At 39.6% G+C, this 22,985-nt stretch overlaps 1 protein-coding gene across 2 annotated transcripts; it reads right to left on the reverse strand.

Annotated features, from left to right (window-relative positions):
* Positions 1–1,713: 1,713 nt before the first annotated feature.
* On the reverse strand, positions 1,714–20,432 carry PRDX4 (peroxiredoxin 4). Of its 2 annotated transcripts, XM_021705126.2 has the most exons (8): positions 20,087–20,432; positions 16,350–16,467; positions 13,014–13,130; positions 10,863–10,985; positions 7,876–8,006; positions 6,770–6,804; positions 2,657–2,703; positions 1,714–1,826 (listed from the first exon to the last, which is right to left on the reverse strand). In XM_021705126.2, exons 1-8 carry the CDS (start codon positions 20,328–20,330, stop codon positions 1,823–1,825), a joined length of 819 nt encoding a protein of 272 aa, XP_021560801.1. In that variant the 5' UTR covers positions 20,331–20,432; the 3' UTR covers positions 1,714–1,822. The 2 variants fall into 2 exon arrangements, with proteins under 2 accessions (XP_021560801.1, XP_021560879.1); XM_021705204.1 differs by lacking the exon at positions 2,657–2,703.
* Between the last annotated feature and the right edge of the window lie 2,553 nt (positions 20,433–22,985).

Raw genomic sequence — 22,985 nt, forward strand, 5'->3', positions numbered from 1 at the left:
AAAATACAAGGATGCCATTCCATGATATCAGATAGGGGGGTTAGGGTACAAAATATCATTAAATAATAAAATAGTGGTTAATGTATTTGACAATAAAATATACAACCTGGAAGTTTACTGACAGATGGAAAGTTTAGGATGTAGGATTAGAGATGTCCTTGGACAGAGAAGAAATGATGGGGGTGGGGAAGGAGTCCTTGCATGAGATTCTGGAGACTAAAATCCCTGACAGAGCAGTCTGCCACTCTCATTGTAAAGTTCCGAACACTGGTAAGGCTTAGCTGGGAAGTGTTCAGCAGAAGAGGGAGACGCAGGCAATTACAGATGTCATCTATGTACCAGTGCCCTGAAAGACATTGCCTAGTGTACTTCGTAGAAGCTTGAAGTTACCTCTTGATGTATTACTTTGGAGAAGCTGCTGCTGTGGGGGCACAGTCTGTTCCGCGGTGCGAGCAGCTGCTAAGCCACCCTGGCCTTCTTTCCGTAAGTCCTTGGGAGCTGTCTCTAGAGAAGGGTCTCTGAACCTTACCACGACGGACTTCTTGGGCCAGGGAAGTCTTTGTTGTGCGGGCTGTCCTGTGCAATGTAGACACCAGTAGCACTCCCACAGTTATGACAACCAAAAATATCTGTACACATTACCATGTCCCCTGGGGGCAAATTGTCCCCAGTTGAGAAGTCCTGCTCTAGATTATGGTAGGTCAGCGTGTTCTGGGAATAGGTCTTCTGCAGCTGACCCCAGTCAGGCCCAGGGCCCACCCTCTCCAGTAGGACACAGGACTCTCCTTTCTGAACACTGCTTTTCCTGTCTTCTGTAAATGGCCACATGAGATCATCTTTAGGATATAATTTTGGATCTGTGGACTTTCAGAAGTAAACTGTTTAAAGGGACAGTTTATAAAAGGCATTGAGAAGGAGTGCATTTAATGCCATTTTATTCATAGGCTATTTACATTATCCAGTTAATATGAAAGGGGTGACTTAGAATGTATTTTTTAGGTACCCCCCCCAATTACTACACTATCAGCACCTGCCTCAGTAATCAAAAACTAAGCTCCTTGAAGGCAGAAATATATCTTTGGTTACTTGATAAATGCCAGGTATTTAGAGTAGATGATCAAAAGTCGCTGAATAAATACTGAATGCAACATTAATGACTGGCTTTTTGGAACAGACCTGAACGTAACTGTCTTCCTTGTAAACATACCTAAATTGAACCAAAGGCTAGAAAACTATTAATGGAATGGAATGGAAATTATTAATCAAGAAGATACAGCCTGGGGAGCCTGGGTGGCTCAGTCAGTAAAACATCTGACTCTTGGTTTCAGCTCAGGTTGTGATCTTGGGGTCATGGGATGGAGCCCGCATCAGGCTCCATGCTCAGCATGGAGTCTGCTCGAGACTATCCACCCCCCACTCCATGTGTGCTCTCTAATAAATAGATAAATCTTTAAAAAAAAAATAAAGAACTCAAAGACTTGCTTTGAGGGTTAAATGAAATACTGCACCTAATCTACCTAACACAATGCTTGGCACATGACATGTATTATACAAATATTAGTTACTCTTGTTACTGGTTTGATTCAATCTGACATTTCTTACTTTGGGAAGATAGAGAGTAACTGCTTATCTTTTGGCATCAGTATTTAACTTGAACACTAAATACCTTAGGGAGTTCTATATTCTTCAAAAAATTACCACTGTAACACAATATGGTACTAAAACGGTGAACTTTATTGAGAACTTTCAAGCACTGAAACCTGAGGAAGTATTTTTTAGTTGAGTTTATCGAAATACTTCAGTTTTCCAGCTGGATCTGGAATTATCTGTTAAAAAAACAAATTATTCATTTTTAAAAAATGTTAATTTTTATTAAAGTATAATTGACATACAATATCTTATTAGTTTCAGGTATACATCATAGTGATTTGATTTTTTATACATTATGAAATGATTCCCATAACAGGTCTAGTTCTCATCTGTCATCATACAAAGTTATTACAATATTGACTATATTCCTTATGTCATACTTTTCATCTCTGTAATTGGATAACTGGAAGTTTGTATCTCTTCATCCCCTTCATCTGTTTTGCCCTTTCCCAACCCACCTCCCCTCTGGCAACCACCAGTTTGTTTTTTATATTTAATACTGTTTGGTTTTGTTAGTTCATTTGTTTTGTTTTTTAGAGTCCACATATAAGTAAAATCATATAGTATTTGTCCCTCTCTGACTTATTTCACTTAGCGTAGTACCCACTAGGACCATCCATGTTGTTGCAAATGGCAAGAGACCATTCATTTTTAAGCCGAGTAATACTGCATCGTGTATATACACATTTTCTTTATCCATTCATCTCTTGATGGACACTTGGGTTGTTTTCATATCTTGGCTATAATAATGCTGCACTGAACATAGGGGTGCACATATCTCTTCAAATTGATGTTTGCAAATTATTTATTTTAAAAGCCAAAGTACATCGGTAGTAGTCTGATATCAGTTGCTCATCTCTTGACTGAAGAAGATAAAGATGATTTTTGTGTCCCAAATTATATATAGGAAAACTGGATTTGTCCTACCTACTAATCTCACCTATCCCAAAAGGCAAATTTGTTAATAAATTAACATCTGTATTCAAGCATCCCAAAATTTACTTACAGCTCTTCTCTTGGCCACCAGGCTTTCATGACATCTTCAGGTTTGATCTAATTAAGTGAAACACATTAAGAGAGCATGGCTACAGATGTTAATGTATTTTTAAAGTTATCTGCTGATGAAATGTTGGTATGCCACAATAACCTGAAAGGCGGCAGTGTGTTCAAATGGATTTTTAAATTTTTATTTATTTAAAAATAATTGACATACAATATTGTGTTAGTTTCATGTGTATATGATAGTGATTCAGTATTTATATACATTATGAAATGTCACCACAATAAGTCCAGTCAGCATCTGTCACCATATAGAGTTGTTACAATATTATTGACTATATTCCCTGTGCTGTACTTTTCACCCCCATGACTTAGTTCATTTTATAACTGGAAGACTGTACCTCTTAAATCCCTTCATGTATTTTGTCTATCCCCCTACCCCCATCCTCTTTGGCAACCATCAGTTCTCTGTATCTATGACTCTGTTTCTGTTTTGTCTTGTTTTTTTTTTTTTTTAAGGAGATATATATATATATATTATCATATGGTATTTGTCTTTCTCCGAGTTATCTCACTTAGCATGATACCCTCTGGGTCTATCCATGTTGCCACAGATGGTAAGATTTAATTCTTTTTATGGCTGAGTAGTAGTCCACTGTATATATACTACATCTTCTTTATCCATTAAATGGATTTTTTGGAGGTCCAGAATGCAACCTTTTAATCTCAGACTGCAAAGTAAAAAAATACTCAAATATATGAAGTAGTATGAACTATTTAGTGAATGAACAAACATTCTGAAAGAAAAAAAATGCTCCCTCCTTAACAGGATCACAGCCTTCGAACCCTATTATATTTTTTTGACATTTCCTATATGATTTGACCTCATATTAACTATATTATTTGATAGTTATAGGTAAAGTACATCTGCCCCTATATATAAAAAGTAACCCATTGTAATCAGTTTACAATAGTTCTATATGCATTTTCTTCGAATTTTTCATCAGCCTATAATAAATACTACATAATTTTTCAGGTATCACTTCAAGAAGTATTGTGTCTTTGCCAATTTATAATGTCTCTGCACTGAAATTCAATTTGCAAATACTTATGGAATAATATGGTACTGTGCGCCAACAGTGTGCTGGGCAGTGAGGGGTACGAGGATAACTACACTCAAGTCCCTGTCTTTGAGACTTGTCCAAGCATGTGGGGAAGATGTGTGCGTACACAAGTTTTCGACGCAATGCACAAGATGATCATGTATGACGCAGGCTGTGCCTGAATGGAGGCTGAGATGGCATCAAGGAAGGCCTCAAAGTGGAGGTGGCATTTAAGTTAGTCTTGAAAGATGAGTAGAATTTAGGGAAGGGGGAAGATATTCCAGGCTAAAGACCCGAGCAAAGGCACAAAGGTGTGAAAAAGCAGGGCTTATTTTGGGGAAAAGTGAGTCATGGGACTTGGTGGGAACACAGTGTGTGTGCATGCGTGCGTTGTAGGGAAGATGACCTGGGAGAGGGTGGTAGACACAAACAGTGCAAAGGCTTGAAAGCTGTGCCAGGTATCTGGATTTTGTTGTGTGGGTACTGGAGGGCTGCTAAAAGGTCCTGGTTTGGAGAGAGAGTGACATGCGCTAGAGAGGAGACAAGCTGAGGTCAGGGCAACAAATCGGGAGGCCTGTGCAATATACAGGAGAGAAGTGAGGCAGATCTATTTTCAAACTCTTCCAAACTAGCTGCTGCCCTCACAACAGTCACCAGAGACTTCACATTTCCGCTACTTCGCTGTATTCCCATTCTCCATGCCACGTGACACTGGTGTCCCTAGTCCCTTCCTCACAGCTCACTCTATTCCTGCCACACAGGCCCTCTTGACGTTTCTTGAACATGCTAAGCTGGTTCCTGGCCTCAGGGCCTTGCCCTTGCTTTTCTTTCTGCACTGCTCTATGCTTGACTTGCTCCCTCTTCACTCACATTTCAACTGAAATGTCATCTTAGAAGTCTTTCCTGACCACTTAATCCCTCACCCCAGGCACTATCCCACCAACTCTCATCAACCTGTTTCTAAAAGCATTTGCCACAATCTAAAATTAGAATTAGAATGTAACCCCGAGGGTAGGGACCTTGGCCTGTGGTATTCACTAATAAGTACCATCTGCCTATTGTAATAGTTTGAATAGTTGCCATATAGCAGGTGGTCAAGAAATGTCTGTTGAAAGAAGGCCCATAGAAACAGAAGAACTGTGGTTGTCAGGGACTGGGGGTGGGGGAAATGGGGAGATGTCAGTCAAAGGGTGCAAGCCTTTACTTTTAAGATGAGTGAGTTCTGAGGATGTCATGTACAGCATAGTGACTATAGTTAACAATACTGTTTGGTGTACTTGAAATTTGCTAAAAGAGTAGATCTTAAGTGTTCTCAACACACACAAAAGAATGTAACCATATGAGGTGATGGATTTGTTAATCAGATTGTGATCATTTCACAATGTATACATATGTCAAATTGTCGCATTGTATAGTTTAAATATCTACAATTCTGTGTATCTATTTATACCTCAGTAAAGCCACAGTATGTGATTACATATGTGAATGTTTTTGGTGGGAGAATTCATGGTTTTCGTCAGATTCTCAAAGGGGCTTGTGGCCCCTCCAAAAGTTAGTCAAATGGATAGTCAACATGTTTTCTGAAATGTAAAACACTCATCCTCTAATACCCTTTGTAGTTAATTTGTACCTCTTGCAAGCTCTTGCTGATCTATCAATACAAGCATGTGATAGATGGTGAGGTTATTCATCACTCACTGTTGGTTTTGCTACAGTTCCTGCAGAACATGGCCCCTACCTTGAAGACCCATCCAGAAATGCCTTCTTTTTTTTTTTTTTTTTTTTTTTTAAGATTTTATTTATTTATTTGAGAGAGAGAGAGAGAGCATGAGAGGGGGAGGGTCAGAGGGAGAAGCAGACTCCCCGCCGAGCAGGGAGCCCGATGCGGGACTCGATCCCGGGACTCCAGGATCATGACCTGAGCCGAAGGCAGTCGCTTAACCAACTGAACCATCCAGGCGCCCCAGAAATGCCTTCTAAGGCTTCTCAGGCGATGCCTCTGCAGCTTCTGATTCCTATTTCTATCTGGAAGCCTCACAGTCAATAATTATAAGCTAACCTAATGCCTCATGTATGATTTAAAGTACCTAGTGCTCAAAGTACCTTTAATGCCTACCTTCATGTTTATCTTGGAGATCCATCAGATATATGTAAAGGTAAATAAATTTGTACTGTAACCTTAACTTTGACCCACAAAGGCAAAGTTGTTTTGCAAACTCATCAAAAACTGGTTCAATATCAGTGAAATGTTACTTTACCCAATCCCCAATCTGAGTTAGGTTACAGAGTGACTTTCTACCTCTCATTGTCTATGATTAATGGTACTTTTTGTTGATTTGCTAAAGACGAAAGTCTTAGGAATCTGTATTTTTCTTTTATCCTAAGATAATGATTTCTTCCTCTGATGCTCTAGTATTTGTCAATTTCCTAACTACAGTTTGTATAGAAGTGTTGATTTTTAGAAGATAAACATGTTATTTAAAAAAGGTTCAAGCGAGTTTCCAAATTGTATTTTGGCCAGAGACTACTTCAGGAATTGCCTATAAATTATACAGCCTCCCTAAATGAAAAGATATACCTGTTTCAATCTTCCTTCAACTGATAAGGACAGAATCATTAGCTTCAATGTTAATTAAGCCAGATTTTCTTAAAAGTTTACTATATACAGAAAGGTCTTGCTTGTGACTATTTTCTTGGCCTACAATATAGGAAGAAATGCCATACATGATCCCTAAGACCTCTGACTTTATTCTATCAGATCTCTACTGTTCCCTTTGGGTTTTTTTTTTTTTTTTTTTGATGGTATATTTCTCTGGATACTTGGCTTTAAAATTCACAGCATTAAGTCTCATATTCTGCTTTCTCCAGTTTCAGCTACTCTCTCTACGGTCCAAAGAATGCCTGTACTCTTATGATTTCTGTCTAGTAATGTTTACTTCATTTACAAAATCGAGATAGTTCTATTACAAAGAAAGATTATTCTAAGGTTGGCATTTAAAAAAATCAGTTTGACTTACTGTTTCACTACCAGGTTTCCAACCAGCAGGACAGACTGAAAAGAACAAAAATGGGCAAAAAGACAGTTTAAAAACAGATTTCAGTTGTCTTCAGCAACTCTTGGTTTTTCTTTTTCCAAAATGAAACTGAAAAGAGCCTATAACAATGAGAACATTTCTAGGCCACCAAACACTTGACTACTGTTTCCTTGCCCGCTTGCACCAAGAATTCCAGTCACGGAGTTTATGAGCAGGCAGCTAATCTATGTCCATTTTTGACAATTATGTCTAGTTACAATTACAGTATAAGAAACCAAGTTGAGTGTTCCCCTAATAAAGTTGGAAGGTTTGGGAATCTGGTGAACTGACAGGTCGGGGCATGGCAAAAACTTCTCTGAATTTACATAAACTTCCAGTATTAGCTTATCTTCTGTTTTCCAGTATTAGCTTATCTTCTGTTTTCCAGTATTAGCTTATCTTCTGTTTTCCAGTATTAACTTATCTTCTGTTCTCTGCAGTACTGTGTACTGATGCCACAGTTTGCTGTTTGTCAAATAAGAGTTTAAAATTACTAGGAAAGTGGCATTTCCCCTTTATTTAGAATGCACCCTTACTCAGGCACTGAGTTACACTTTTGAAAGGAATATATAACGTATGTTCTGTTTTAGCAAAATCTGACCTTGTCCATTTAGCTACTGCAAAAACTTGGAGTAAAAGGACGAACTGATAGATTACAAGTGTGATACCGAACAGCTGTGAGGAAAAAAGCTAAGTCAAATAATGTACACATGCAAATAAAACCTGCATGACTAAATATTGCCTGACTGGCACGTTTTAAGTTTACAGAAACATAATTTGAAAAATTACAGTAGCAGAAACTTTTCTCTGTGGACTGTGCAAATAATGAATATTTTTGCATCTTATTCTGTAAGTAGGATATATTAGTGATATTTTGTTAAAAGCACTTTAAGTAACAACTAGATCTGCTAAGAAGATCAGGTAATAATTTGAAAATAATCAGAGGACTTTGGAACCATCCAAATTACTTTTTGACTAAGAAACGAAATTAATCATGCTATCATCTCTCAAATGAAAAAATCAAAAGGCTAAGATGCTTGAAAGGGTACCTTCTCCATGTTTGTCAGTGTACTGGAATGCTTGAACCAAACGCAGTGTCTCATCCACTGACCTACCGACAGGAAGGTCATTCAGAGTAATCTGCCTTAGGACTCCTTTGTCATCAATAATGAAGAGACCCCTGTAAAACACAAGAGTGGTACAGGTGAGGTCATTTCATCTCAATTAAGACAAACATTAGTTAATCTGATCCCTGTGCTGTCCACATGGAAGGATGTTCTACACAACCAACAACACACTACCTACCTGCTTGACTGGTGTACACACACACACACACGTGCAAATACACCCCTGTCCCCATATGCAAGCTTATCTGCTGTATAATTTGGGATTATCATTGTCAAATGATAGCTTTAAAAATTTGTTTTTTTCTACGCAATGTACTGTTGTACTTCCATTTAAATCTTCACGAGTACTAGGTTTGGGATTTTATTGCACTGTTAATGAAACGATGAACCTACATAGCAAAGTCTTCCTCTGGGTGAAAGAGTGATCCATCTTTCTTATCACTGGCTGTTTAGAACACCTTTGTATTTCCTTTTTCAGAGGTGGAAAAGACAAAGTCCCAATACAAGCGAAGTTACCTTTCCCTCTAAATCTGTGTATGTGTGATTCACTTTTTTGGCCTAGGGAATAATGGAGTAGTTTCACCTATAAGACCTGCTGTTGAGATGGAGTGGCATTGCAAGAGTTAAAGCAGACCAGAGGAAAAAAAAATTTCAAAAGGACTTTACTGTCTTTATTTCAGTCAATATGGATTTCAACCCAATATTTGGTTTAGAAAAAGATCTCATACTAGGGCTAACTGCTTGCATACAAGTATTATACATAATAATGAGATTTATTTTTAATAGAAATACATGGAATTACTTATCTATTACGTGAAATTTTTTTTAAAGATTTTATTTATTTGAGAGAGAGAATGAGAGAGAGAGAGCACAAGACGGGGGGAGCGGGAGAGGGAGAAGCAGACTCCCCACTGAGCAGGGAGCCCGACGCGGGACTCGATCCTGGGACTCCAGGATCATGACCTGAGCTGAAGGCAGTCGCTTAACCAACTGAGCCACCCAGGCGCCCCTGAAATTTTGTTTTATAATCATATTAAACATTACTAAAATGTTCCTGCTTATCTTACTATATATTTTAAAGATTTTATTTATTTATTTTGACCGAGAGAGACACAGTGAGAGGGGGAACACAAGCAGAGGGAGTGGGAGAGGGAGAAGCAGGCTCTCTGCAGAGCAGGGAGCCCGACGTGGGGCTCGATCCCAGGACCCTGGGATCATGACCTGAGCCGAAGGCAGACGCTTAACGACTGAGCCACCCAGGCGCCCCACAATATATATTTTTAATGAGCACCATGATGTCTGAACCAACTAGAGCTCACTCTCCTTTGACTAGGTCAACTTGGCCAAATTCGGGTAAAACTTTTAACGATCATTCATATGGGTCTTCTTTCATGTAGCTACTTCTACAGTAGAAAACGGTTGTCATTGGTGATGAAGTTTGTTCTGAAGTGAGTGAGTCTGATGTGAAATTTTGAACTTGCTTTGGTAACATACATCATACCAACACACAGCACACAAAAACAAATATGCCTTGGGTGCCTGGGTGGCTCAGTCGGTTAAGCAGCTAACTCTTAATTTCAGCTCAGGTCATGATCTTGGGGTTACTTGGTTTTACTTGGTTAATGTTCAAATAATCCCAAATTTTAAAATAGCTTAATAGCTTCAGTCTTTATAGTGGCATATTTACTTTTTGGGAATTAACTTAGTCATAAACTCTATGAAAGGAGAAAACATTAAAGACTTGGCAAGTACAAAAAAGAAACTATTGGTAGTGACACATGATACAATATGAATGAACCTTGAAAACATATGCTAAGTGAAAGAGGCTCGTCATAAAAAAGTATATATTGTAGGATTCCATTTACATGAAATGTCCAGAATAGGCAACCAGAGAGACATAAAGTAGGTAAGTGGTTGTCCAGGGCCAGGGGAGGGGGATTGGGGGAAAGGGAGAGTAACTGCTAATGGGTATGGGGTTTCTTTTTAGAGTAATGAAAATGTTCTAAAATTGATTGTGGTGATGGTTGCACAATTCTCTGGCTATACTAGAAACCACTGAGTTGTATGCTTTAAATGGGTGAGTTGTATGTGAATTATATCTCAATAAAGCTGTTATTAAAAAACATAGGATTATAAAATACTGGCACCTTCACATAAAACATTTTAAAAAACTACTAGCACAGTAAAGCAAATTGACAATATAATTATAATAAAATTACAACTCTTTTAAGCTAAAGTTGTCCTTTTACCAAAGACTTCTAGTAGCACTTCCTTAATTTGTCCCACTCCCTAAGGCACAAGTTTGCTAAATACTAGGATACTTGCATTTAGAAAAACCATTACTGGAGTGATTTTAGAAAAGAGGAGAAAGAAATAGGCAAGGAGTCTGGGTACCTGGGTTCAAGTGTGGGCTCTACCATTAACTGATTATATAACTTTGGCTAAATTCATGGAATTCTATGAATCTGTTTATCTGTAAAATGACAGGGTTGGTCAAAGACCTCTAAATAATCCTCAAGCTTTTTTTTTTTTTTTAAAGATTTTATTTATTTATTTGAGACAGAGAGCATGAGAGGGAGGAGGGTCAGAGGGACAAGCAGACTCCCCGCCGAGCAGGGAGCCCGATGCGGGACTTGATCCCGGGACTCCAGGATCATGACCTGAGCCGAAGGCAGTCGCTTAACCAACTGGGCCACCCAGGCGCCCCAATAATCCTCAAGCTTTAACAGACTATGATACTCACATAATTTAAGTAGGGCACTTACCAATTATTTTAAACAGTATCTACAACATTTTTGCAAATAGAGCAAATAATTCTTCTTGATCAAACCTTGTATCTTCTAACTCCATTTCAGGGAGGATTACAAATATATTTGGATTTGTCAAAATATAAAACCACTGAGAGGTACCTAAGGGTATGGCCTGAGTCCTCCAGATATACGCCATAGTCCTTTGAGATTTGATGGGTCAGATCTGAAAGAAGTGGAATCCTTATTGGCCCAAGTCCTCCTTGTCTGCGAGGGGTATTAATCCTATAACAAACAAAACATTTACCACTCAGAGCGAAGTAAATGTATCCAAACAGCACTGTTTGTCTCCATCACACACATATGAATGAACACACAACACACACATTCTCTCTCTAACAAAAACAGGCTAATACACATTCTATTTTTTGCCTTTACTCCGGACCTAATATATTCATTTCCTTTAAACAACAAATATGGAGATACGTATCACATTTTTAAAGTATTGACATACTGTATTTTACCAATCTCTATTGCTAGACATTTAAACTATTTCCATTTTTCTTTTGCTTTTATCAACACTGCTGGAAGCATCTATGTATTCTCAACTTTGCACACTTATTTGATTGATTCCTAGAAGAGGAACTGATGGATCAAAGGATATGCACTGTCATAACCATAACCTTAGAATTGTGATCACAAGACAAAGCCTTGAGAGACAGAATACAACTGGATATTTTAATATTCTGAGACAAAGGAATGCAAAGTCCATTTGAAACAGGGAAGGAAGTTAGTTATAATCTCAGACACATCAGTCAGATTTAAGCATTCTTTTACTTGAAACCAGGGAATCTGGGTGTCCCAGTGGGAGGGTACTGACCAAGCAGCTAGCAAACAGGGAAATACTGCTCCAGATGTCTGCAGCCCCAGTTCTGACATCCAAGTAGAAATCTCTGGTTGATATGAAACCTATCCAGCTCAGAATGCATCCCCCGCAAATTCCTTGAGAAGCCAATCCCAAATTATTTGGGAGGATATAACTTTTTCCTTAGTGGATTTATGTTGTAATCCTACAAAGATTTAGAATTACTATAGAAGTGACGACGCAAATTAAACCCATCGTTTTCACTTTGTGATTCCAATTTAAAATGTATAATGTGAAATTTTATTCAGTTTATAAATAGTAAAGAAACATTTTTTAAAGAACTTTAGGCATGCCATATTTGTCTATTAGATTTGCAAGAATTACTTAAGTTCTTGGAAGTTTTATCTGAAAATTGAGACACAAAGCAAATCAAATAAATATATAACTGCATTTAAAAATACTTGAAAGAATTAATTACTTAAGAGAATATAAATTGTAGCTCCTCACCAGTAAAATTTTAGTTATATATATATATGTCTCTATATAATTGTAAATGGATAAAAAGTTGTTTTGAATTTACTTTAATGAAATGAATATTAACTTCTAAAACTAAGATAATTCTGAACCATCTTTATTGTGCATAGAATCTTGTGCACAGAATTTTGGACATGAAAAATTTACATCAACACACACATTTCAGATTCTGAAACATACTGCCTAACTGCTCTCCAGAAATGCTCAACCAACTGTATGTGTGAGAGGACCATTTCTTCACACTTTTGTCATCACTGGATGAAATTTTTCAATATTTGAAATCTTAGCCAATCAGACAGGGGAAAAAATGGCATCCCTTGTCATTTTAATTTGCAGTTCTTGGCAATTAATCAGGTGAAACATCTTTTCACGTTTAATGAGTTAAAAAAACATTTAAAAATTAAGAAAATCAAAGCTTCTTGAAAAATAATTACAAAAGGTATTTTGAGTTTGACTTAATACTAGACAACTATGTAACAGAGAAATGGAATTTTAAAGAATTTTTTCCCTCCAGATTAAGGCTACCCAATTTATCATAATAAAATAATCATACAACTCAGTTGTGTTTGCTATGGATATTATGTCTTTTGCACTGAGCTTTTTTCCCAATTTGGAAATGTCCTACAAAATCCTTAAGCATTTTTACCATAACTTCATTGAACTGGTAGCTCTCAGATATATCTATTCCCAAACTGTTTGATAACTATATTCCACGGTGCCAGGCTGGCTCAGTTGGTAGAGCATGTAAGTCTTAATCTCAGGGTCATGAGTTCAAGCCCCATGGGTGTGAAGCATAATTAAAATAAAATTAAAAAAAAAACACCCCTATATTCCTATCACAATGAGAGCTGTCTGCCTATAACTGAAAAGTAAATCCATTTTCCCCCCTACAAAACTAAGTGTAAGATACTGACCAGGCCAAGTGGGTAAACTGTGAATCAACAGAGCATGCTACCACTTCAGTGTTTATAGATCTGAATTCTTCAATCCTATCACCAAAGGCAATGATTTCAGTTGGACACACGAAAGTGCTGAAAGTTAAAAAAAAATTTCAGTATTCTCAAAATATGCATATACTTAAAGTTTCAAATGACTTAGTTTTTACAAACACCTTTAGTATATAAAAATGCATATTAAGAACAATTTTATATATGAACATTGTCACAATGCAGCTGTCTAGAAGATTATTTGATCAAATATCATTTAATTAAAAAATGTATATTACAGAGTTCCCAATTACATCTCAATAAATGTTATTTTTATAACTTAATGGATCCGTGGTCAACCAATGTTCCCTTCTCCGTTACACGGCAGCACCTCGTCCTATTTCATTAGCTTTTATTTAACAATGCTTTATATTTATATAGTGCTTTACAGCTTTCAAAGGATCTATACAAATTTTCCATCATTTCACTTTTTTTTAATATTCCTATACCACTCCTATGAGCTAGATGCACTGATCTTTACTTCAGAGATGAGAAAATGCTCTTCCATCCCCCTCCCTTTCTTGATAAGGTTCTCTTCTACCTTGTCTCCCAGTCCTCTTGTCAGAAAGGCATGTTTAGAGAATATTACTTTAGGGTAGTATTTTCTGAAGCATGGTAGGGACTCCTTAAGCCAGTTTATGGAGTTCTAACTAACATTTTAAACAAGTGGAATAGAAAATACGAGAATACTTTATATACAGGAAGGGTAAGTCATGAAACATATGTACATACACATACATCTCTGTGTGTGTGTGTGTTCAGGAGTGATACTAAAAATACTGAACAACCTTAACTCAAAGTTGGCTTTAGCTCTGGAGGTTTCTGAAAGGGACCAGATGGGAGGGGCAACTTGGGGAGGAGGTTGGGAAAGTGGCTATTTACCATCTGGTATGGAAGTGTTTCAGGATTTTAATCAGCACGGCTGTACGGTGCTTATAGACTGAATGTTACCCTGTATGTATATGTAAATGTATTGGGTGGCAATGAAAAATGGATTTTGTACTGTGTTCAGGTCATGGTCAAGAAAGTCAGAAGAACACAGACTGAGGGGACAAATTCCTACTGCAGCCCAATACAGGCTTTTCAGAGGTTTCGGCTGTTCAAATGTAGAACTGCCACATGCAGGCAGACAGTTCTAATCTAGATTATATCTCTGGAAACCTGGGCTATGATATGTATTTTTAATATTTTCCCAAAGGTAGGAATGGTCAGCCCCTGCCTGCCTTCCTATTATTCCAACAAATGCTACCTAGAAATACATTTATCCAACTTCTTAGTGAAGACAGAGAAAAAGTTCTGGCAAAAAACTAAAGGGTTATTTTTTTGACTTTCATACTTGCAGACTGTGGCAAATGTCTCAGAGTTCTTCCTTTCTAACCAGGCCTAATCTGGCATCACATGGAAACAGAAAGAAGCGATCTTAGCTTCTTGCCCTAGGAGGCCACTGGTGACATCATGCTTTAGATATGTCTTATTCATTACGGAGTTTTACGTAACACTGGGATAAACAGGATATTTGTCTGCTATATTAGACTAATTTCAAAACTCACGTTTAGCGTCCTATTTATTTAACAGATGTGTTAACTTTTTGGTTTTATAACAACATGAATTTAGAAGGCCTATCATTTTTTTTTTTTAAAGATTTTATTTATTTATTTGAGAGAGAGACTGAGAGAGAGAGAGCATGAGAGGGGGGAGGGTCGGGAGGGTCAGAGGGAGAAGCAGACTCCCTGCCGAGCAGGGAGCCTGATGAGGACTCGATCCAGGGACTCCGGGATCATGACCTGAGCCGAAGGCAGTCGCTTAACCAACTGAGCCACCCAGGCGCCCATCATTTTTATATATTAAAATTTGTACTTCTGGTTTCTATTAGAAAATAAGTTATATCATACATTTTAGCTAGTCAGGCCACAGTACAAGCTGATTAGAAAGAAGGAAGTTCATACTAATTTAAAAGATTATGAGGGCGCCTGGGTGGCTCAGATGGTTAAGCGTCTGCCTTCGTCTCAGGTCATGATCCCAGCGTCCTGGGATCGAGTCCCGCATCGGGCTCCCTGCTCCTTGGGAGCCTGCTTCTCCCTCTGCCTCTCTCTCTGTCTCTCATGAATAAATAAATAAAATCTTTAAAAAAAAAAAAAGATTATGTATTATCCACATTTATGACTTGGTTTAGTCTCAGTGAACTAATTTTTCTGAGAATTTTTCCTATTTGGATTAGAGTAGGGGTCAGCAAACTTCAGTCCACAGGCCAAATCCAGCCTACCTTATTTTTTGTAAATAAACTTTCAATAGAAAACAATATTCATTCATTTGTGTATAGTCTATGGCTGTTTTTGTGCTATGATGGCAAAGTTGAGTAGTTGCAATAGAGATTACAAGGCAAAAAATATTTACTATGTGGTCCCGTACAGAAAAATTTGCTGACCTCTGGCCTAGAGACAATCTATAGAGATGAGCTTAAGTATATCCTCCCTGCAAGTTTAAGGTTTTATTTACACAGTTCTAGGTTAGTCCTAATGGAAAAAAGACCTTAATATACAGTGGCAAAATAGAAGTTCTCTTTTTTATAACCAAAAAACATATTCAAATAGAAAAAAGATAAAAGTCAGGTTAAGTCTCTTTTTGTTACCTTTTCACTTTCGTGGAATTTGAAGAACACTCCAGATAAAACTATATCCTCGATAAGAATGAAGCTGCAGGAGTATTTATTTGAGTCAACTTTTTATCTAAAGTGCTCACCATCAGAGTTAAAAAGAAAATTCCCCTTAATAAGCATAATTTATATTAATAGGCATTATTTCTTAAGCATATGCAGTATTTTCAGGAAAATGTTCAAACCACAGGAAAGCAATAGATGCAGCAGAAAATAAAAATGATAAAACCATAGTTAAGTGGCATCATCATTGTAAAGGGTTAATTTTCTAGTTAAGAGAGATACATTAAACAGATTTGTGGTGTAAGTTTTGCTATTAAATGCTTTCTCAAATATCCATTTTCTTGCCTTAGTAGGTATAGCTTAATATAATTGTAGCTTTCCTTTCTTTGATGATTATATTATAACACAATCATTTAGATTTAAGGATAAAGTATTGGGGTCAATGGGTTTTGGTTCTGAAATACATGGTAGATGTTACCTTCTTGAAAAAGTTCATCTCCGCTTGCCTTTTAAGAACCAAGAGCTAAATAAAATAATTTGTACTTGATGTTCTTGAATAATGATTGATAATGACTGACTGTTTTAGGACCTGTACATGTATTACTTACAAATCAAGTGGGTAGAAGAAAAAAACCAAGTATTTCCCACGATAATCGGTCAACTTGAGCTCCTTGAATTCTCCATTTATCACAGCGGTTCCTTCCCAATAAGGTGCTGGCTTGGAAACTAAGAAAGAGAAATACATGATGTTTTACAACACTGAGAAAATTGGTGGGATGACAGAAAGACATCTTTAGGAAATCACTAAAAATTAAGGATTCTAAACCTTTGGATCTCTAGCAGTCTGGTGAAGCTTATGGACTTTTTCTATGGATAGTGTTATTGAATGCATAAAACAAAATATATGGATTTACAAAGGAAGCCCAGTATATTGAAATGTAATTATCAAAATAATAGAAAACAAACTGGTGATATAGTAATACATATACCCTTTTATTAACACTTTAAGACTGCAAGATCTATGGGGCGCCTGGGTTGCTGAGTTGAGCAGCCGACTGTTGACTATTGATTTTGGCTCAGGTCATGATCTCTGCCCCCCCACCCCCACTCCACTCATGCAGCGCCCTCAGCACAGAGTCAGCTTGTCCCTCTCCCTCTGACCCTCCCTTGGCTCTGTGGGCAAGGACTTGAGCGCGTGCGATCCCCTCCCCCCGCTTAAATAAATAAATAAATAAATAAATAAATAAATAAATAAATAAAATCTTTAAACTGCAAGATCTAGAAGTGGTCTAGTAACTGTCCAAGACAGTGATGAGTTTAAATTTTGTTGCAGGATACCTGCAATTATGTGGCATAAAAATATTTGTGATTCTCTTGGCAACAGGTACAAGCAAGTACTGCTGAAGCTAGTGTGATTTGTTGCTGATGTTCATAATGGAATGAAATTCTAAATTTCAGTTGTAGGTTAGTGAAAATAAAGACTTTGTTTTTCTATGCATGCTCACAGACCCCCTACATTCCATCCCTGCACTAAATATTACTGGATACTTCATTATAGCCCCCCCCAAGTTAATCAACTTCCTACAGTTCAAATAATTAGATTTTCCTTTTTCTAATGGCAGTCTTCTAGATGTACTCATTTTTTAAATGTTTGTCCCATTTCTCACATTCACACAGAAGACCTGCTGCCACACTCAAGGAGTAGGAAATCTGCAAGTGTCAGGTGAGAAGTTTAAAATCCCAGACCATGGGATTATTTTCCCAGAGGGCTCCGAACAGGTTTCAAGTGACCTGATGGTAATTGAATAGTTCATGCTGCTCTCTTATAAGGGCATGCTGTAATTCTAGCCAACACGCTTTCATAATAATGTACCTTGATCTTCTGTTAACACATTCACATGGCACGTAAACTTTCAGAATCATCACATACATTGAAATCAATACTTGATTCCAAGTTTGACTAAGGTTCCTAGAAAGTAAGGCTTACAATAGCCAGCATTTTTGATCACTCTGAAAATGAAGACAAACTTAAGATGAATTTCTCTGTGAAGCTAATATATAACACATGATTATTTACCTTGAGCCAGCAGGCTACCTCATATAAATATCCTGATCTAGTTAGGTAAAGGCCATGAGGGAGAACTGGACAGAAGGGAACTTAACTGTATATGCTTTATATACATTACTGAAAATGCTACTCAAGTGTGAGGTTATAATTGTAATGATCTGTTAAAATGACACTCCTTAATGATTTTAGCATGTAGGGAAAACCAAATCCGAAAAATAATTTTTTTTCTGAAAATTGTGATTTTGGAAATTTGGGGTTTTTGACTTAAGAACTGCAGTGTTCTAATAGTTTTTTTAATGGAGTCTTTAGGGTTTTCTATATATAGTATCATGTCATCTGCAAATACTGTAAGTGTTGTTCAAAGAAAAAAAACTCATCAATTTTTAAGGCAAAAAGACTGCAATTACTTTATTAAGATCTATAAATGGAATTCCCAAAGCAACCCCCTGCAACTGTTACAAAATAACAACTGTCCCAAATATAAATAGCAGCATTAACAAAGATCCTGGCAAATGCAGAGCAGTAAAGAAGAATGTTCAAATCCCTTCTTCCCATATCTGCCCCCCCCATCAATTTAACTACTGTTAACATTTTGATGTCTTTCCTTCCATTTTTTTTTAAACACATAAATTTGGATCATGTTGCACCCATTTTTAAAAAGGGAACAGTAATGAGAACTGAGTAATATATGGAACTGTTAAATCACTGTATTGTACACCTGAAACTAATATAACACTATATGTTAACTACACTGGAATTAAAATTGAAAAAGGGGGGAAGAGTAAATCATTAACAGTTTTTCATGTTACTAAAATTTATTAAAAATTTAATGGTTCTATAATATTCCATTTTATGAATAAAAGTCCTCCTATCTTTAATTCTAGATAAGCCTACATGTGACTCAGAAATGTAGCAGATATCTAAACTCTGAAAAGGTTTGCGGGTAAAGGCAAATCTAATATTACTATTTTTTTGCTTCCATGAGCAGACTTGGATGGGATTTGTTTCTTATGGGAAATTTATGTGATGCCAGTAAATACTTAACAGGCTGCCATATTTCAAAATATCTTCCCAAGCCAAGTAAAAGCAACGGGACTTGGAAATACTATGATTTTAAAAGTGCAAGACTGGCTCTTTAAAAACAAAAATCTAAAAGTAACTTCCAGTTACTTTCAGTAGGAAAGAACTGCAAATGTGTAAGGAGGCAAAACAGTTTTTCTCATTTATGGCTCCCACTCCATCCTAAGTTATAACAACATCCCGTTTAACACTGAGGATTCGTAATTGTGAAGCATTACTTTTGTTACTGAATACAGGCAGGGAACATGCTATAACTGAACTGAATATGTATCCACAGAATGCCAAATAATCGTAGGAAAAGCTGATTATTTAAAAGCAAGCAAGAGATAATCTTTATCCTTTAGCCCCTGGCCACTTCTTTTTGGCCAATCTTAACATCCAGATGCAGCAGGCCACAAGTTTCTCAGTATCTAGTCTGACGTGTCCTTCCTGAAAGTGGCCATTAGCTGTGTACACTGGACAGAAATGCAAATAACAGAAAGCCAAATTGGCAGGACACAAATTTGCCACAAGGTTTATCATCAACCCAAATGCATTACTTCCAACCACTCCCCCCCCCCTCCATTTTCTTACAAGGAGCCTCCCAAGTACAGCCTGTAACAAGTTCTTCATTTTTTGAGAAACACAAAGAATACCCACTAACTATACAGGTTTTGGGGAAGGTGGCTTTTAATAGTCTTTATAAGATGCAGTAACAAAAAAAAAAAAAAGAAAGGAAAACGAAAGGTTTGCCCCCCTGAGCATTTTGGTTAGCCACTTTTCTGTTTAATTCAACTTTCTGTGAACCATTATTCAACTTTTCAATGTATTCTTCCCTGAAATAGTACTTGAAAATAGACGCGATGTGCTGCAGGTCCTTTTTAATGTTTGAGGAAGTGCTTCAGTTTGCACAACATCCTGATGCCTACAAACTCGGGGCCGGGGCCACCCTCTTTCCCTCATCTGCGGCTTTGGGGTAACCACTACTTTTTCCAAAATCTGATTCGTGGAACCCATCCCTTTCTTCACAGCTGGAACCCCTCTCCATCCCCCTACCCCGCCCCCCAGGCAGGCCCGCCCAGGGACCTAAGGCCGCCCAGAGGGTGCCGCCCAAGCCAGGCCCCCAGGTACTACCAGGGTGCACGTGTCTCCGGCCCTCTCCACCTCCCGCCTCCCTCTGCTACCTCCCACCCCCCCTCTTGGCGGGGCACCACCTACTCTTGGCTTTGCTGAGGTGCAGGGAGTGGTCGGCGACCGAAACCCGGGACGCCTCCCCTGGGTACACTTGTCCACCCGCGTAGAAGTGGCATTCCTCTTCGCGGGTTCGGGGCCTCTCTTCTGCCTCCCAGCCTCGCAGAGCTCCGGCTGGCAGCAAAAAGAGCAGCAGCGGCAGCAGCAGCAGCCTTCGGCTCCGGCCACAGGCTGGAGTCGTTGCGGCTGGCGGCTGCAGCGGCGCCTCCATGACCGCGCGAGCGCAAACACACGTCCCTTGGCGCGAGCGCGACTTCTCCCGCCGTCAGGGAGCTACAGCCGCGCGCCCGGAGCCCGCGTGAGCCGGGGCGCGGCCTCGCGAGACCTGCTCCGCCCCCACCCCGCCCCGGCCCCCACCTTGTTCCCTGCTCCACCCACTCCCTCTCCCCCCGCCACGTGGGCTCCAGCCCCGCCTGCGCGCCCCGAGCCGGAGTTTGCGCCTGCGCCCTGGGCTGGCCAGGGCCGGGGAGTTTAGCCGAACTCTTGTGGACGGAAGCCGCCCAGTGGCCTCGCGCGAGTGGCCTGGAGCGGGCCGACCCTCTGTACAGTTTTTGATATCCTTCTACGCCTATCTCTTGGACAAAGCCTCACCACCGCACACCACCCCCAAAGTGAAACTAACCTATCTGCCTTTGAATGGCTTAAATTTTGTACTTCTCACAGTTACTCGGTTTTTCCTTGAAGCGATGTTTGTGAAAAGTGCCAGGACTACTTGCTCAAGCTACAGCCCTTTTAAGTCCCCGGAAAACTTGGAGAAGAAAGGTCTCGCCATTTACTCTTCTCAAGCAGGCAAGAGCAAACAGGCAGTTTGGTGACTTAAGCCTGTCTCAAAGGTTTTTTGTTTTTTTTTTTAACTTAAAACTTGATAAGTTACCAGAAAACCAAACTTTCTCCCAACACAGCGTTGTTCCATCTTCTGATAATTACCCCATCACATTACAGGAGTCTTCGGCAGCCCTTAACGCTCCCCAGGATCCCTTCTAGCTTCCTGTGGGCCCTTGTCTTCTTTCTGAATCCCGCAAAAGTCATCCTGTTTCCTCCATTAGACTGTCAGCTCCCTGGGGTTGAAATCGTTGCGTAATTCATCTTTGTTTCCCAAGGCACCTGGCACTCTGAGCATTTGCTATCGTAAGAACTTGATTTTCTAAATGACACCTAATGTTCCCAACAGCCTGTCTTAGCTTCCAGTTGCTTTCACATATTATATCCTTGTTCCTTGTGACAACCCTTTGAAGCAGATAGGAAACCTTATTTTTCCCAAGCTCAACCCTTACCCCAGTCCAGCCCATTGTATACCTTGGAAGAGTTTGATGGGAATAGGGCTGAAGGTCCCTGGCACCCTACCCCCTCTTTCGCTCCCTCAGGCCCCCAGCTCCTACCCGACCCCGCGGGTCTTTGCGCCTGTGCTCTGGGGCCAGACCCCGGCCAGGTTGTTCCTAACCCCAGGAAGACCAATTTGTGGCGTCCACCGTGTCTCGTCCGCCCTCAGCATTGTTTTAGACGCTGCTCATCCTTGCAGGCCCATTTCTTCTACAAAGCTTAGCTGGAGATGGCCTCCGGCCCTTGCTGGTGACTGGTCTTTTGCACTCAGCACTGTTTTAGATCCTCTCACCCTTCGGTGCCCACCTCTTGCCGGAAGCCTCGCTTCCGCATGCCAGCCTGCCTCCCCGCCAAAAGCTGAAACAAACCGTTCTGCCCTAGAAAGGCTTGCATTTTATACCTTTAACATTTACTCTCCTTTTCCTTGCAGTGAGCGGGTCAACAGCGATGACTCCCCCTCCCGTTGGATCCCTTTTACGTCCCGGGAAAACTTGAAGAAAGGTCTAACCTGAAAAGCCGTATCTGGAGACCATTTATTCTCATCCAGTGAGAAAGGACTCTTCCAGCAGGAAAGTCAGTTTGGTGACTTAAGACTGTCTCAAGGTGTGTATAATTTAAAAAAAATTAAGACTTGGTAAGTTCCTTGAGAACCCTTTCTCCCAGCAGTTAACCCCCTCACTCACCCATTTGTTAGGATGGCAGGTGAGAACTGGGGGGAGAGATACAACACACACCAGAAAGACAGCGGCCACTGGCAGCCCTTATGCCCCGCCCCCATCCTTTCAATCTTCCCCTGAGCTCTTGTCATTTTTCTGAATTCTGCAGAAGCCATCCTAACAGTTTGTCTTTCTTCTACTAGACAGCTCCCTGGGGTTGAAATCGATGTGTATTCATCTTTGTTTCCCAAGGCTCCTAGCACTCTGTGAGCGTTTGCTATCCTAAGCACTTGATTTTCTAAATGACACCCAATGTTCCCAACAGCCTGTCTTCGCTTCCAGTTGCTTTCACAAATTACATCCTTGGTCCTTGTGACAGCCCTTTGAGGCAATAGGAAACCTGCCCTTTCAGACTCATCTCTCACCCCAGTTCTGCCCATTTTATGCTCTGGTTTTTGTTTCCTGACACCTCTTTCTTGTGGGCAGAGAAGGAAAATATGAAGCTACCTCTCTTTTCTGAGGCGGGGGGTAAGCTTGTTCTTACCCATAACATTGTCTGACAATTCTTCACTTTCCGGGGGGCCGTAGACAGGAGTCCTCTGACGAGGTTGCTCTCGTTGTTCCCATTCTTCTCCTTCCCTGGCCTCCTGTTCCACATGGAAGGGGAGCGGGATCCGAGCGGTTCGGGACTGAGCCCCAGGGATTCGGCTCAGGCCTATGCCCCGAGGTCGGCTTCGGTGATCCATGCTGACTGCTGGACAGCCACCAAGCCTCAGTGAATTCTAGGCCCTAGGCTGGGTCTCTACGTTTGAGAACTGGGAGAGGAAGCCTGAGGAGAGTGTTATTTCCTGACACCTCCGTTCTAGGCTGAGCTGAGGTGCCCCAGTTGG

This window comes from Neomonachus schauinslandi, chromosome X, assembly GCF_002201575.2.
Source record: "Neomonachus schauinslandi chromosome X, ASM220157v2, whole genome shotgun sequence".
In the NCBI taxonomy this organism is placed as follows: domain Eukaryota; kingdom Metazoa; phylum Chordata; class Mammalia; order Carnivora; family Phocidae; genus Neomonachus; species Neomonachus schauinslandi.